Source organism: Neophocaena asiaeorientalis, unplaced genomic scaffold, assembly GCF_003031525.2.
Source record: "Neophocaena asiaeorientalis asiaeorientalis breed wild unplaced genomic scaffold, Neophocaena_asiaeorientalis_V1.1 scaffold346, whole genome shotgun sequence".
Taxonomy (NCBI): Eukaryota; Metazoa; Chordata; class Mammalia; order Artiodactyla; family Phocoenidae; genus Neophocaena; species Neophocaena asiaeorientalis.
Genome location: NW_020175400.1, coordinates 473,331 through 489,876, shown reverse-complemented (window position 1 = coordinate 489,876; position 16,546 = coordinate 473,331). Strand labels below are relative to the sequence as shown.

The window sequence follows — 16,546 nt, the reverse complement described above, 5'->3', positions numbered from 1 at the left end:
TTTTCTTTTTTCTTTTGGCACAACACATGCTAATGGAACACCTTTTACACCTTTAGGAACCACTGCTGCTCAGCCTCTTTCCTCACCAGGAAAGGTATCAGGGAGGGGCCCTGACCCTCACTGCCACCCCTAGAAGGCTTGTCCCAGGTGAGGAGGCTCTACATCCTCACCACTCAAGTGTGTCCATGGAGCAACAGCATCAGTCGCTGACATCTTGTTAGAAATGCAGAATCTCAGGCCCCACCTCAGACCTACCCATCTGAATCTGCATGATAACACACCCCCAGGTGATCTGATGAACGGCAGTTTGAGAAGCACAGGTCCACGTCTCCTGTTCTTCCTTCTTCAAGATGGCCAGGTGGGTCATCTCCCCAGCTAGGTGGGGCTCTAGGCCCCATATCTAGATGTAGTTGACATATTTTGAACCTTGCACCTACGTTTGAGAATTCCCCACATTATGAGTTCTCCTTCCCAAGGGCCCATGAGGGGAACCAAAAGGGACTGCCAGATGTCGAAGAGGCATCTTTGCAGAGGCTCATAAAAAAGGACCAGGGAGTTCTTCCAGCTTGACCTCCCCATCCCCGATCAGATGTCTCTTACACAGAGATGCCTGGAGACTCGAAGATGGTCATCTTGGGGGTCCAACCAGAGTCACCTCTTAGAGTCAGTCACAGCCTCCCCTAGAAGGTCAGTGGTGATCATTCACAAGGGTCAAACACAGTCACTCTTAGGAGCTCTCCCCCCCGCCCCCTGCCAACCCCCTTAGGCAGAACCCACAAGCAAGGAAAGGTGAGCCAGCATCTAGGGAGAAGACATTTTATTGAGATTTTGCCACATAAATAGCTACACAAAGCTGGGAGGACTGAATGGAGCCCTGCCATCTCCCTCTGCACAGGTCACTAAGGAACCCACGGGGAGGAGAATTGGGAGGGAGCCTGGTCATGACCAGAGAGAGAGAGGACCCCCGGATGCTATCTGGAATGAGGAGTCTGATATGAGAGAGAGAGAGAAAGAGAGAGAGAGGCTAACAGCGTAGATGTCACGAGGGAGGGACAAGTGACGGTCAAAGAGGTCACAGCACTTAGGATCACTGGGTCAGAGCCTGTACCACGTCCTTCACCAGCATGGTGCCGATCACCATCTTCTCACTGTTGACTGTCAGCTGGGCAGCTCCAGTGGGCTGGGCATCCAGGGTCAACAGGACCAGGCTCCCGCTGGTCAGCGTCCTCCCTGCAAACCTGAGGTGGGGGTAGAGGAATGAGCTCAACCCTGAGGCATGGGGCCCCTCCTTCAAATCAGGACCGAGAGCCCATCTCGTCCCCCTGCTGGTGGTCAGTACCTATACTCATCAGATGTCCCACAAGGGACACGACCCAGGTTGGCAGTGGCAGTCACTTTCTGCACCACAACGTGGTCACTCCGACAGGTGTCTGGCAGCGTGAGCTTCTCTGTGATCTCATTCATGCCCGACAGCTTTCCTGGGGACAGAGGTTATGATGAGGGCAACGGCCACGGGGGGTACCGCTGGGTCTGCCCACTGAGCACCCTCACCAGGTTCTACTCAGGCGGGGCAGGTCTGAATCTCCCTCACCAGTCTTGAGGAGGGGCTACTTCCCTCTCGGACCTGGCCCTCCCTCAGAGAGTCTTGGTCAACCTCCCACCCCACCCCAGGGCTCTATCCATACTGCTGAGCAGAAACTGACTGGGTGCTTCCCCACTGTCAGACACCTGGGCCACCAGCCCCTTGGGAGTGGCCAGTGGACTTGGTGGCCAGTCAGTACTTAGAGGTTTCCTCCACCTTTTCGTCTTTCCTGGTTGGCCCTCCAACCCAAGTGCAACTCTCTCCCAGCTCCTGGAGACCGAGTCCTCACAAAGAGATCACTGCGGGTCCTCACCCGACAGGCCAGAGTCCGGATGTCACATGTAGCCCTCACAGGTGGACCCCTAATTTCACATGTGGCAACAGCTCCAAACCTGTCCAGGACTCGTCACGTCCCCAGGCACTCACAGCATCCCAGGAAACCCTCACTCTACGGGTCTGACCTCTCCTCTCCACTCACATGCTCTACCCAGCCATGCGAGCTCCTCCGTCTGCCCTCCTGCCCGCCTTCTCCTCAGCCTCTCTCTCCTCCTTCTGCTACTTCCGCCATTCTTCTCCTCCTTTTGAGAACGGACATCGCTCTCCTCTCGCTGTCATGCCCTCCGCTCCTAACTAGTGACATTTTCTTGTCCCTGTACCTTTAGTCTCTCCATATCAAGTCTCCTCGATCCTAAGAAGTCCTCTCTAGAAAGAGGATACGTCATCATGCTAGTGCTGTGTCTCCCTCCCCAATGACTGCCAAGGTCCTCCAAAGAGGACTCCATTTCCCCAAGCCCTGGTCTCCTTCAACCCACTGCAATTGGCCTCTGCCCCCCTTTTGCAATGACCCGCTCTCTCTGATGTTGGCAGCAGCTTCCTATCTGCTGGATCTGAAGGTCTTTGGTCATCTTGGCCTGCAGACCATCCAAGGCACTCTTCAACCTCCTCATCTCTCGTGGATCTCCTCCCACCTCTCACTGTTCCTTCTCTTTTCCCTCCCCTCCTTTTTCTCCCGAAGAAGGCAGGTTTTCCTCAAGGAAGGTCTTTGACCTTCTTATCTTCCCACCCATCTCTCTCCCAGGGTGATCTCACTCATATTCACAGCTTCAGTTATCACCGCTATGCTCCTGACTCCAGCCTAGAAGTGTTTCCTGGGCACAGGCCCACATTTTCAGTTGCATATTAAACACCTCTTCCTGAATTTCCCAAATGTATTTCAAAAGCAGCCTCTCCAAAACTGTCCAAGATCGTCCCCCCCTTTCCCTTGCCCAATCCATTCTTCTTTCTTCCAGGTCAGGGGCTTGGCAAATTACAGCCTGAAGGCCAAATACAACCTACCACCTGCATGGCCCACAATGGTTTGTTTGTTTGTTTTTTATATTTTTTAAGTGCTGGGGGAAAAATCAAAGATAGATATTTCATGACACATGAAGATTATATGAAATTCAAATTTGTGTCCATAAATAGAATTTTATTGGAATGCAGCCACACTCATTCATTTATGTATTATCCGTGGCTGTTCTTGGGTTACAACGGCAAATTGCAGCAGAGATCACATGACCCAGAAAGCCTGAAACATTTGCTTTATGACCCATTAGAGAAAAAGTCGGCTAACCCCTGGTCTAGGTGAACGGCACTGCCATTCTCCCTAGTATCTAAGCCAGACATTCTAGAGCCAGCTTATATGTCTCCCTCTCCACTTTCTTAGGGCAAACGCCCATGGCTTCCCTCTCCCCCACCTCAGCCTTTCATTCTTTTTGCTGTGGTTCTAATCCTGGTCACCATCTCTCATCAGATCTATTGTAATAGCCTTATAACTAGGCACAGAATTTAGTCCAAGGTCACATGCCAAGCAAGTGGCACGTTCAGGACTCATGAAGCCCCATGTTGCCTCCCACTTACGCTGTTCTGCCTCTTTTTCCTGCTGCAGATTCTCTCAATTCCAGTCCTAGCTGTAAGTGTTGCCAGATTTCTCCTTCTGAAGCAGGAGTCTGAACCTGGCCCCGTCTTTGCTCAGAAACTTCAATGACTCCTCTACTGCTAGGAAAACGAAGTCTACAGTCCTTACCTCTCTAACAACGGAGTTGGACCCAATAATCTCTGTGACCCCTTCCAGCTCTGAAATTTTAGGACCGAAATCCTTTAGCATCGCGTTCAAGGCTTCCAGAAACTAGACCAAACATATTTTCAGCTTTGTTTTCACTACTCACCATTGCTAAGGGCTCCTATGCCCTAAAGCAAACGGCTCCCCTCCTTTCTTCCTGTAAATTTTCACTAACACCACTCATAATGTTTCCCCCAGCTGGAATTCTGGCCTAGAATTTTCTGCCTGGCTGAGTTGAGACTGTCTCCAAAGCCTCACTGAAGTGTCCCAGGCTCTGTGAAGCCTTTGCTGGAGCCACAAGCTGTGAGGCCTCCCTCCATCTGCAGAAGCTGAGGCTCCCTCAGCATGACTGTATGGTGGAGCTGAATGAGCCCCAGTGGATGGTCCTGAGCGCCCTCCCTGCCCACCTCCAGGGAACACTCACCCTGTTCCTTCTTGAACTCATTTTCACTCATGAACACAGGGGCCATAAGCTCCCCAACAGGTGGCTGAATGGAGACGTAGAACTGTCGGGTTTGGGTGCTGGGAAGGGTAGGAGGAGACAGAGGGAGAGGGAGTGAGGCCAGCATCTCTCCCCTCACCTTGCACTGTGTCTGAAGGGAGGGCTTGGAGGCAGCAGGAGAGGGAGGTAAGAGACCTGAGGTCTTGGGATGCCTTCCAGACACACCAGATCATGATGTGGCCCCACCTAACACCACCTCCAGCTCCAGTTTATTTTGACCCCACCTCTCCCTAGCCATCGTCCTACCACTCCATGAGTTGGAAGCATACCACAGCTGGAAGTTGGCCGCCTGGGTCGAGTCACAGAAATTAATGCCCATGACAGCAGTGGCAGATTCTCCGGGTGCCAGGGACTCTGCAGCAGTGTGAGGCAGGGAAAGGGGGAGAGAAAGACAGCATCACCTGATAGGTCTGGAACCCTGACCCCTTCTCCCCTCCACTTGCAGAGCTGACCACTCCTCTATGGAATCCTGGCCCTCTGAGACCCTGGAGAGACTGTTCCTGAGTTTCTCCTGAAATGTCAACACCCCTTCCCCACTCACCCTCACCCCCTTTAAGTCAGTGCTGAAACAACCAAGGCTCAAGCACCTCTTGCCCTGAGACGGACTTGCTCATTTCCTAGTCTGTCTTGTCTGTGGATTGTGCTAGATGCTATCTCCACACCCCCATAGCCTAGACCCTGGCCTGGCACAGAGGGGGGCTTCAGAAGCCACAGAAAGACCAGCTCCACCCAGCAGCCTCCTTCTCCACCACGTCCAAGGCCCTTCCGCACCGATTTCAGGAAATTCCTGGATGCTGATACCAGCGGGCAGTTTGGGGGTGCCCACGTGTAGGCCCTTGATGGGGGTATCAGAGCTGTTGGAGAAGTGGATGTGCACAGACACCATGTGGGGGTCCCCAGAGAAAGGTTGGCGGCTGAAGGTGTAGTCCACAACCAGCCCCTCGCCAGCTACGCGGTGCAGCAGCTCCTGTCTCCCGACACCCAACACTGGACTCAGCAGCTGGAGGGGAGGAGGACGAGGGGAAGTACGGAAATGAACAACAAGGCAAGAGCCCGTCCCAGCCTTGTCCCTACTTGTGGTCACAGCAACGGAGGCTCAAAGCCATCCCTCCATCACACCCCCTTCACACAAATCCATACCATAGGATGCGGCACAGAGATGTGTCCCTGCCCCAGCCCTGTCCCTCCCCATCCCACTCACCGAGGGCACCAGGGGGGAGTCTGTGAGCGTCAGGCCCTCCAGGTCAGCAGCCAGGCTGGTGGACACAACCGTGGGGGGAGACACAGGCTGGACACTGGGAGGGGTGACTGTGGGAGTATATGAGAAACATTATGACGAGGGAGAGGCAAAGTGGAATTGGCTTGGATGGAGCAGGAGCCCAAGGCCTAGGGAGTAGACGGCTCAGCACCACCGTCAGTGAGGCACGTGGCAGCCTGGTGGCTCCATGGAGATATCCATCCTTGACCCCAACCCCACACCTGGAGAGGTTGTCCTGCTGCCCTCTCAGGCCCAAAGATGGATTCTGTCTGCTCCTCCCACCCCAAACCCCCGAGGAACCTAGCCCAGAGTGCCCATGGCCCTTCCTAAGTCATACTCCCCAGGCCTCCTTCCCCCTGTGACTTCTACCACCCAAACTCACAGTCCTCTAGATCAAGCAGGGAGATCTCCTTGGCTGCAGGGGCACTTCTGCTGCTGGGAGGCTGGAAGAGAAAAGCGGGATGTGAGTGTGGAAGGGGAGCACCCTGGCCCGGGCTGGGTTACGGGGAGATGCCTGGGCTTGGCCCAGAGGCTGGGGAGGGCCCTGGTCCATACGCCCATCCCCATCCTGCCCCAAGGCGCTCACTGTTTTCTTCCTCCAGGAGGCAGGTTCCGCCTGCTCCTCCTCTGTCTCTGATGTCATCTCAGACTCTGAGGAGCTGCTGCTGGAGTCACTGCCCTCCTCTGAGGACGAGCCACCTTCTTGTCCCTCTGGCTCCTTCTTCCTCTTCTTCATCTTCCTCTTCTTACCTTCCTCCTCACTACGTTCACTGGAGGAAAGGGGGCAAACAGGGCTTGGGCCCAGCCTGGATGACCCCTTCTTGCGTCACAGAAGAGCAGGGAAAGCCTTGAACATTGGGGGTGAGGGTGGGGAGCCTGGGCCAGTGGACTCCACACCTGAGCTCCTAGGCCTGGGTCGCAGTGAGAGCTTTAGACCAGCCTGTGCCAGCTCGGGGCCCTTCCCTGACTGCTTCTTCATACTGCGCCCCACGCAGAGACCTCCTGCGGCCGTCACGTGAGCAGAACAGCTCCTGAGGAGGCTCAGGGACTCTTAGGAGACTGGCTAAGGCTGGGGGTTAGCCCTTCGTTTCCAGGGGAGATCCCTGGAGCCGCCCGGTCATCTCACCTCTCACTGCTCCTCCCTTTCTCCTCGTCCTCATCCTGGTCTTTGTTGTCGGACTCACTGCTGGACTCCCCAGAGCCGCTCTCGCTGCTGCTCTTACTGTCCGATTCACTCTCGGACTCAGGGTCTGTGGAAGGACTGTCTCAGGCTTCCCTCCTTCGTGTGCAGGCCTCCTGGGGAGCCCTGGACACCCAGCTTCAGACTCTGCACTGAAGAAGCAAACTCACCTCTTCTCCCTCCAACCCCCCGACCTGCTCCCGGCCCCAGACGCCAACCAGACCGACCGGAACACAGATGGACCCGTGTGGATAGACCTACACAAGCACACACACATCTGGGACGTGCAATCCTCAAGTGCGTAAGCACACGTATAGGTGCACACAAGGAGGTGCACACCCTCTTGGACACGTGACCACCTAATACAGGAGCACACAGGTACGCTAGATAGTCAGCCACAAGACACACACGCAGGCAGGAGCACAGGGCCCCAGCTCTGCCCATCTCCTCACCGCTGTCTGCAGACTCTGTGGGCCCTGACTCTCCCTCAGAGTCTGAGTAGAAGGGTTTCTCCTTCTCCTTCCTCTTCTCCCTGTTTGAGCACTTGGTCCATTCAGGTACCTGGAGATTGTGGGGTGGAGGGCGGGGAGCCATTAAATCATGGATGGGGAGGGGGAAGGAAAGCACAAGCCCCTCTTTTCTTTTACTCTAGCTCTTCTCAGGGCCCCACCTGGTCCTGTCCCCAAGAGGGAATAATGGGGGGAGGGAAGGGACCCTGTCCACGCAGGGGAGGCACTCACAGAGTGGCACTGCCAGCAGGAAGGAACAGAGTGTAGGGAAGGCACAGGGGTGCAGCATACAAGGGGGAGGGAGGGGGCAGCACAGGCTGGGAGAGAGCACGGCACACAGAGCAGAGGGCACACAGCACACAGGGCGGGGGGACCTTAGTGTATTCGCCCAACAGGCCCACATGGGTCTCAATAAGGGAGAGATCTTCTTCCTGCGTGTGGGGAGGGTGTCAGGAGGGCCAAGCTGGCACTCCCAGGGCTCCCTGCTGTCTGTCCTTCCCCACACACAGCTCCACCCTCCACCCCTGCTGACCTCCACATTGCGCACAGATGGGTCCGGGGCTTCCTCTGGCCAATCTGGGAGCTCCTGGTAGCCCGTGGCCTTGGCATTGAGCAGGTGGGACAGTGAGCCCAGCTGGAAGTGGTCCCGGTCTGGGGACAGGGTGAGAGGTCAAGTCAGTAGTGGCGGTGAGGAAATGCCCTGGGAGTTGTTTCCTAGGTGGGGCCGGGTGGTGATTCTGGTGGGAACTCCCTAGATAGAAGAGAGGGGTGGACACGTTCCCTAATGGCTCTTCTGCCCTGACTGAATCTCCAGGCCCACATGCTGGAAAAAAGACTGTATGGCTGATTAGATCAGGGGCTGAGGGGTTGGGGGAGCTGGGACCACAGAGGAGGGCAGGAGGGGCTTCTGGGCCCAGAGCTACTGCTGCCTGTCTGCCCTGGTGCCTGTTGGGGAAGCAGAGATGCGGGTGTGGCTTCTCTCCCAGGGCAACGGGGGTGGTGCTGCTGCACAGCCGGGCTCAGGAAAGAGGCCTGCTTGGGGCGAGGGTAGCAACTATGAGTAAGAGGCTGGCCAGGCTGAGTCCAAATGGGAGCAGGAGGGAGTCAGAGCCAGAGGAGGGCAACCCAGAGACTTGTAAGTGGGGATGGTGTTAGGGAGGAGAAAGGGACCGTTCCCCTTCTTCCTGGGAGGTTTGCACATCTGCCCCATCCCTAAGAATCTCCTTGCTCCTGTGGTCCAGGGAAAGATAAAGCAGAACAAAAAGATACGCAGAAGAACCGAGCTTTGTGAAGGAAGTTCCCCTCCTGAGTAGGTTCCTGGGTCCAGAGAGTCAGCTGGGGGACCCTCCCCTTCCCACATCTCTCAGAGCCCTTGTCACGGGAGACCAGACCGAAAGAAGAGACAAGGCAGAGGGCCTGGGGCTGGGGATTTGGGCCGACCTCCAGTGACAGCCCAGTGAGTGCTGGCAGCCGCCTTCTCAGGACACTTACAAACATACACCTCTCCTTTGTTTTTGCTTTTTTAAGACTTTTTTGACGTGGACCATTTTTAAAGTCTTTATTGAATTTGTTACAACACTGCTTCTGTTTTATGTTTTGGTTTTTTGGCCACGAGGCCACGTGGGACCTTAGCTCTCCAACCAGGGATCGAACCTGCACCCCCTGCATTGGAAGGCAAAGTCTTAACCACTGGACCGCCAGGGTAGTCCCTACAGCTCTCCTTTGTATGGATTTCTACTTCCTGCCTTCCTGGGCCCTTGGTAGGTAAAATCTTGATACATATAGTGCCTGCTCAGGGAGTAGGATGGAAAGGAGAGCCCGAGAGGAGAGAAACCAGACGCCCATCCTGCCTGGGAGGGCAGAGACTCAGGTGAGTTGACGGTGGTGGTGGTTGTGAGCGGGTGAAAGAGCAAGCCCTGGATGCTGCAGGATGGGCACAGGGTTAGGCCAAGGGCACAGGACTGGCATTTCTCCAGAAGTCCTGCCCACCGAAGGCTGGTACCTGGCTGAGACTGAGACCTCAGGGGGAAGGGCTGGGACCGGGTTGCTGGCCAATTCTCCCCCTCCCCCAGGAAGGTTACTCTGGATGTCAGCTCCCACCTTTGAAGGATGACTCCAAGACTGGAGCTGGTTTGGGTGCCAGGAAGAGCTTCTTGGCATGACGGCTGAGGGCCCCACCCTGCTCCGAAGGGACGATGAGCTGCCGGGTGAAGCGTGCTCGGTCTCGGATATCGTAATTCTGGTCATACTTGGCCAGACTCAGCACATACTGGGTCAGCAGCTTGGTCTGGGGGACAAGAAGTGGGTCAGTAGCCATCACAGAGGGTGGGGACACAGGAGGTCTCTGAACCAGATTCTTTTTTTTTTTTTTTTTTTTTTTTGTGCCATGCCTGTGGCTTGTGGGATCTTGGTTCCCCGACCAGGGATTGAACCTGTGTCCCCTGCAATGGAAGTGCCGAGTCTTAACGACTGGACCACCAGGGAAGTCCATGAACCAGATTCTTTTGGCCAACAGCTCCAAGCACTGCTGCCTCCACCTGACTTTCCCTCCCAACCTGCCATTGTGCCAGACCCTGCATTTTCTCCCACCTCCCCGGCCCTGACTCCCAACGCCAACTCTGACAACTGACTTGGCCAGCAACAGAGCTTGCCCTTTTGGAAACCTCCCTCTTGGCCCTGGGTGCCATTTTTCCTCAGGTTTGTGGTCCCCACTGCCCTAAGCCCACTCCTACACCACCTAGTCCAGGCTGGGCCAATCTTTCCACCCTGAGGTGCCAGAGTGAGTGAAGGTCTGGAACATTCTGCTAGACCTCACATTTTCTAGGCTCCATCACCTGGGGGGAACTAGGTGACAAAAAGAGAAAGGGGGAACACATAGGAATCCCCCTGGAAGGGGCTGCCCTCACACCCCATTGACCCACATAGTATATTCTGAGTAGATTCTGAGCAGCCCAGGGGTCTCAGAGGCCATGATCCTCCCTGGAAGGTCCTAACGAGATCAGAGCAAACTGCAGTGGCCTATGGGTTTGCTGACGTCATATGGGGTTCACAGCCTGCCGTCAAGGTAGCCATATCCCAGGACCACAAATCTCAGTTTCTGCCCTGATCCTGACCTAGTCTAACCTGTCACAAAATGACAGTGGTAGCCACCATTTATGGAGTGTCTTCTAGTGTCAAATACTGTGCTAGGTGCTTCACTACCTCACGTCATCTCCATAACCCGTCTGAGAGGTGGGCGCTACTGCACCCATTTACAGGGGAGAATCAGAGTCATTAAGTGACTTTTCCCCAGGTTAAGGAGCCAGTCAGTGCTGCATCCAGGCCTGGACCCTCATCTCTTTGGCCTCAGCCTGGGCCGGAATCTGGCATGCAATGGATGGCTCAGCAGGTGGGAGGGATGGCTGGGATTGTTGTGGCCTTGTGGCAGGTCCAGAATGTCACCCTTGGTACTGGGATGGGGGAAGTATCATTGCTGTTTTGCCAGGACGGACATGGACACATCCAGACCACCTCTCTCCTAGTGTGCCAAGAAATCCCCTTCCTCCACCACTCCCAGAACAGGCTGAGAAGAAAGAAGAGAGAAAGATAGGGAGGGTAGGAAGGAGGAAAGCTCTCGTTATCGAGTCAAAGAACCATTCTAAGGGGCCTATGCCTGGAAGGACTGGCCTTAGGGTAAAGGGTGCCTGGAGGTTCCATTTGCCTGAACAGCCTACTCTGGGTGGCCTGATGGGGGCTGGGACCCCTGTGTCCTGCCTAGGAGAGGCGTTCAGCTATATATACACCCACAGCTCTCTGTGCCAGCCCTGACTCCAGCCCGTATTGCTCTGCATTTTGTGCTGTTTCCTCTACTTGGCTATGAGCACTTGCAGGCCAGTAAACATGTCTCGCTCATTGTCATCACCCCAGGACATAGCTCAGTGCCAGGCATAGTGGGTACTCAGGAAATGCGTGTTAAATAAATTCATGAATAAATGTGCATGTAGCTAACAGTGACAACTTGGGGAAATGCCACGTGAGCACACCCAGGCTAATGAAAACATGCCAACAGCACCACTCTGGCTCAGTCCTGGGCCTTTCAGACGCCCCCTCTACCGGGGCGCTACCCACCCAGGCTGCTTCATCTATTCTAATGTTCCTCCAACCTGCTCCTTCCTCCCACTTGAATAAAGGAGGCACACAAATATTTGTTTGAAGGCTTCCAGTGGTGTTCCCTCTAACTTCTCTGTCTCCAATCTGCTTCTCCCACAATACTGACACCCACAGATCCAGCCCCTCATTGCTTCTACACAACTGCTGTCCTTTCCAGCTCCTGACAAGAGTCCCAGCATGTGACGGCCCTGCCTCCCCAGCTTGCGTCCCTGGGGCCCTCTCTAGCCACCGTGGATCAAAGGAGCCACAGAATGGGCTTCCCTGGTGGTGCAGTGGTTGTCAAAAAAAAAAAAAAAAAAAAAAAAAAGGAGCCACAGAAGACGCACAAGTGCCACCATCCAAAGATTCCATGGGATGGCAAAGAGGCCACCTTCAGGCCAGCAGGGATGTCACAATCTACAGGGTATGGCCCAGATGCTTTGCTCCAAGGGTTGGCAAGCTCTATCTATAAAGGGTGCGAGTAACTATTTCAGGCTTTGCAGGCCATATGGACTCTATCGCAGCGACAACATCCACGGACAATAAACAAATGAATGAACGTGGCTGCGTCCCAATAAAATTTTATCTACAACAACAGGCAGCAGGCCAGACTTGGTCCATGGGCAGTAGTTTGCCAACCCCTGCCTCACTTAACTGAGTGTGGGAACTGTCAGGGTGCTTGGTGTCGCCAGTACCTTGAGAAGCTCTGAACATTACACTTTGTTTTTAGCAGAATCTCCTGGGACCATCTCAGAGGCTGCTGGACACTCAAGAGGTTTTTAATATCCTGATATTCCAGCTCAGTTGAGCCATGTCCTTTGCTATGGTGCCCCTCATAACCTTTCACCTTAGTAATGACAATGGCTGCCAATACCACCCAAGCCTGAGCAGAGACTTGCCCTCTCATCCCCAGCATAGACTGGCAAAGCATCACCAAGCTTTGGGAGGAAGCAGAGACCACATCTCCTGGGACACATATTCTCCCATCAGTGCCTATCACTGCTGGGCCCTCCCCCTGGCCCCAGTGTTCCAAAGGCAGCAGGTAGGGACACACCCACTGCCAGACTGGAAGTCACAGCCCCATAGAACAGCCTCTTCAACAGTGGTCACCATCCCTACTAGGCCCCTGGGGCCCTGGAGTAGCTGTGGACACTGGGGGAACACTGGTCACCTGGGCAGACCAGACACCTGTCCTGAACTCCCTCTTCAGAAAGAGGTGCTGATATATGTATAACTGAATCACTTTGCTGTACAGAAGAACCTAACACAGCATTGTAAATCAACTATACTGCAATAAAAATTAATAGAAATAAAATAAAATACGAAAAAGAAAAAAAAGTGACCAAAAAAAGAAAGAGGTGCTAAAGTTCATGCCTACCTGGTGAGGGCCCACAGAATACTGCCTGGGCTGTTTCTGGGGCCCAGAGTGTTTTAGGAGGCATCTCTCAATCTGTACCTGCTTAGAGTTGGTCAGGTAGAGCTTGGCTGCCAGGTTGATGACCTGCAGCTTGACGATGTCCTCCTCGGCTGTGAAGGACTTAGCCATTTTTCTCAGGACGTCGGGTGCGATCCTGGGGACGTGCTCACAGTACTCGCCAATGAGCCACAGGATGCTGGCTCGGGCCATGGGCACCTGTGGGTGTGGGAGAGGAGTCAGGTCTGGGGCAAACGTGGGAATGTGGGTGGGCACCTGGTCTGCCAAGGAATCGGCACTCCTCCCATCTGTGCTGGTCTGTTGTATCGTGGGCTTCTCTGGAAATAGGAGTGGGAGGTGATGGGAGAGAGATTAAAGGTTGGGTAGTTTCCGGGCAGCATCTCCCCTCTTCCCTAGGGTTTCATTAGCATGGGCAGAGCCTTCAAGCCCCAAATTCAGTCACAGTTTAGTATAAAAGACTGATTTTCTGGATCCATTGTACCCTCAATGCTTTACTGCCTTGTTATTCTCCCTGAATCTTCAGGAATGCCTTTGCTTGAATGTTTCAACTTGGCAGTGTGACACAAAAACACAGGACTAGTCAACTGGCCACCCTCGGCCAGAACTTTAGAGAAAACCTGAGTGGTGGTACAGGCTGAAGCTCAGCAGGGGATCCCCAAAGGGAAGGCGAACCAGGGTCACATGGTCTCATCTTTCCCCTCCTCCCACCTTAAGACCTTTCGAGCCAGTAGGGAAGGTTTGGAAGTTGATTTTTTATTAAGGCTAGTGTTTAATTATAGGGTCTTAAAATCACGAGGAGGACACTGGGTTGAGAAAGGAAACGGGGTCACTCCCTGACCTGGATGTTGTCCGTGAGCTTTGCCAAGTGTTTGATGATCTCTCCGTGCTGTGCTGGCTGCATCTGCAGCAGCTTCTTGATGACGACCACTGACTCTGCGACCACAAGCTCTGCAGGACAGGAGATGAGCCAGGACAGTCAGATGACCACACACAATGAACAGGCACACCTGCAATGCCCCCAGCCCCCTGGCTGTGTTCCTCAACCCCCCGTACTTCTCCAGTGACCCTCAGAGACGTGGGAGCACTTGGATACTAACTGAGGCAGACAGACAGATGAACACACATTGTTCCTGGACAGACAGGTGGATACCCACTGGCCATCAGAGTCAGACATGCAGGCAGCACCCACTAGTCATCAAAGTTGGACATGCAGACAGACAAACACTGACCATCACGGTTGGACAGCAGCTGCACCAGGCCGTTGAGACAGGTGTCACGGACTCGGCCTATGTTAGTTGCACAGCGCCCAATGGCCTGGATCGTGGCTGCCACAAAGTCCTTGTCCATGCTGCGAATGTAGGTCTGCGGACACCACAACAGGGTGACCCCCGGAAGGCAGTGATCCCTCAGACTTGACTGAGGGATCACTCGGCAGTGACTCTGCAGGCTTGAGGGTGGCCTTCCAGAAAGCTGTTACCCCTCATTCAATGACTCATCATGTCAGAGACTAAACTCTGGGAAAAGGAATGACAGCCTCACCCGTCACCCAGTGATTCCCTAACCCAAAGCCAGTAGAAGGCATTGGGAGGGGACGTAAAACAACAGTTTCTCCACTTTGGGCTTTTAAGAGAAGGTTTGCCCCACCAGGCCGATTCTCACTAAGCACAAGGAGCTGCAGGACAACTCTCATGGGCCTCTCTGACTGTAAGCTGGCCCCTGGCCCGTACCTGGAATTCCCGTAGGACAGTAGGGATGTTGGTCTCATTGGCGAGGTTTGTCAACACTTCCAGCTGCAGGGAGTCAGAAAATGGACAGGGTGGCCAGTGGGCTTTCTGTGCTTTCATAAACCTTCACTCCAAACACACACTTCACCAACCAGAAAACATGCCTCAGGCAGGACAGCCCTGCATCATCCTTAGATTGAGGAGAGAACTGACAGATCATGAAACTTATCCAAAATGCAGGAGGACCAGTTTGCTTCTTAAATGGACTCCCTGACAGAGTATGCTTGTAGTACGATCACGTCACCTCTCTACCTTCAAGGAAAAGTTAAAGCCTCCAGTTGCTTTTAGGATAAAGACCAACATCCTTTCCATGGTCTATAAGTCCTTGATCTCCCACCATTCTCCCCCTTACCCTCTATGCCCCAGTCACACAGGCCTTTAATCACAACCCTCCTGTTGGCCTTTACATATGCTGTTTCCTCTGTGTGGAGCACCTCTTCCCATTCTTGTCCCTGCATTTACCTAGAGAATTCATGTTCATGTCTCAGTCCTCAGCTCAAGCCTCCCCTCCTGAAGGAAAACTTCCCTGACGCCAGACTAGATCAGGTCCACCTATTTATGCTCATACAGCTCTCTGCACTTTCCTTTTACATCCTATTTCGCAAATGGATTTTTACCTGTGCTGTGTGATTAGCTGCCCAATGTCTCCTCCTCACCCCAGCGAGATTCTGTAAGCTCCACAAGGGCAGGGTGCCTGATTGGTTTGTTCTCTGTTGTACCCCTAGATACCCCTAGATCTAGCCGTGAGATGCACAATAGGTGCTCAGAAGGGTTAGGAGGATTAACTGTTGCTGAAGGAAGTTACTCAGTAAGGAGGCAGAGCAGGGATGGAACGTGGGTATGGGCTCCTGCCACCTTTTCTGTGGTGGTATGTCTGCACGACAGCCTGAGGGCGTAGGTGTGTGAGGGTAATTACACTGTGGGTAGAAGACAGAGACTGCAGCAGGGAAAGTATGAATTCTTTTTTTTTTTTTTTGCCTGCACCACACAGCATGTGGGATCTTAGTCCCCCGACCAGAGATTGAACCCTAGCCCCCTGCATTGGAACGCGGAGTCTTAACCACTGGACCGCCAAGGAAGTCCCAAGGGAAAGTATGAATTGGGAGTAGCAGACCTGACCTTTGGTAGTTACCTCATCTCCCTAAGTCTACATTTTTATAAAATAGAGATAATGTACACTTCCTGAGGTGATCATGAAAATCGAATTACTTCGTATGTGAAAAGTGGCAGGTGTATAACAGGTACTGGGCAAAGGGCAGCTCCGTTCACCCTGTCTCCCCACTGTCATTAGCCTGGCTTCCTGAGCAAACACTTCTGGCTGGAGCAACGGTGGGCTCAGCCCTTGAAACAGGCAGGCACCAGGGTGGCCACTGTGGATATTCAAGTGGGTCATGGGGGTGGGGGACAGAAAGTCCACAGGCACGTCTGTCCATCACTCACCTTCAGGATCTTGATCTGGGTGGGGTCGGTGGACCTGATGTAGAAGCTCTTCAGGTACGGCTCAAACATACCCTGGCACGAGAGAGGCAGCCCCAGGGAGCTCCACCTCAGCCTGAGACCTGCTTCTCCTCCAGAGCGCCCCTCCTCCTCCTCTCCTGAACCAGGAGCCAGCAACTTTCCTGCCCCTCACTGTCCTCTAGTCCTGGATTCTTCCCTCCTTCTCAGATCTAACCCGGTCTTTCTTCATCAGGCTTTCCTCCCTCAGCGGCCCTCGGGATCCAGGCCCTGCTTCTCCACCTGCATTTGGGGTCTCTCCTTCCCACACTCTGCACAGCCAGGGCATTCCCCCCATCCTGCCTTTCCCCAGTACCCCTAGCCCCGCAGGAGACACTCCTCGGACCGCGAGGGCAGGCCTTGGTCACTTGCTCACCCGGCGCTTGATGGACATGGTGGCCACGTTCTGGAGCACCACGTACTGCACCTCGCTGTGGAGAGGAGGGGTCAGAGGTACCTGGGCCCCTCGGCTGGGGCAGCAGGTCGGGAGAAGGGAGGTGGGCAGAATAGGAGGGAGGAGAGGAGCGGTGTGGGGAGGGCACCAGCGCGGGGAGGGCAGGACTGGGGTCTGGG

At 54.2% G+C, this 16,546-nt stretch overlaps 1 protein-coding gene across 3 annotated transcripts in view; it reads right to left on the bottom strand.

Moving 5' to 3' along the window:
* Positions 1 to 802: 802 nt before the first annotated feature.
* The window catches only part of AP3B2 (adaptor related protein complex 3 subunit beta 2), a 30,795-nt gene continuing 15,051 nt past the window's right edge, over positions 803 to 16,546 (bottom strand). Inside the window, exons 9-27 of one of the 3 annotated variants that reach the window (XM_024766534.1) lie at positions 16,350 to 16,404; positions 15,920 to 15,991; positions 14,423 to 14,485; positions 13,925 to 14,057; positions 13,534 to 13,643; positions 12,717 to 12,893; positions 9,233 to 9,419; positions 7,665 to 7,783; positions 7,507 to 7,563; positions 7,076 to 7,184; positions 6,570 to 6,693; positions 6,030 to 6,213; positions 5,826 to 5,886; positions 5,387 to 5,493; positions 4,957 to 5,185; positions 4,455 to 4,539; positions 4,108 to 4,205; positions 1,340 to 1,478; positions 1,026 to 1,238 (exon numbers count right to left, since the gene is read on the bottom strand). In XM_024766534.1, the coding sequence (XP_024622302.1) occupies positions 1,088 to 1,238; positions 1,340 to 1,478; positions 4,108 to 4,205; positions 4,455 to 4,539; positions 4,957 to 5,185; positions 5,387 to 5,493; positions 5,826 to 5,886; positions 6,030 to 6,213; positions 6,570 to 6,693; positions 7,076 to 7,184; positions 7,507 to 7,563; positions 7,665 to 7,783; positions 9,233 to 9,419; positions 12,717 to 12,893; positions 13,534 to 13,643; positions 13,925 to 14,057; positions 14,423 to 14,485; positions 15,920 to 15,991; positions 16,350 to 16,404 (2,260 nt within the window). In that variant the 3' untranslated portion in view covers positions 1,026 to 1,087. Of the gene's footprint in view, positions 1,239 to 1,339; positions 1,479 to 4,107; positions 4,206 to 4,454; positions 4,540 to 4,956; positions 5,186 to 5,386; positions 5,494 to 5,825; positions 5,887 to 6,029; positions 6,214 to 6,569; positions 6,694 to 7,075; positions 7,185 to 7,506; positions 7,564 to 7,664; positions 7,784 to 9,232; positions 9,420 to 12,716; positions 12,894 to 13,533; positions 13,644 to 13,924; positions 14,058 to 14,422; positions 14,486 to 15,919; positions 15,992 to 16,349; positions 16,405 to 16,546 lie in introns of all 3 variants that reach the window. The other 2 variants (XM_024766535.1, XM_024766536.1) reach the window with 2 other exon arrangements.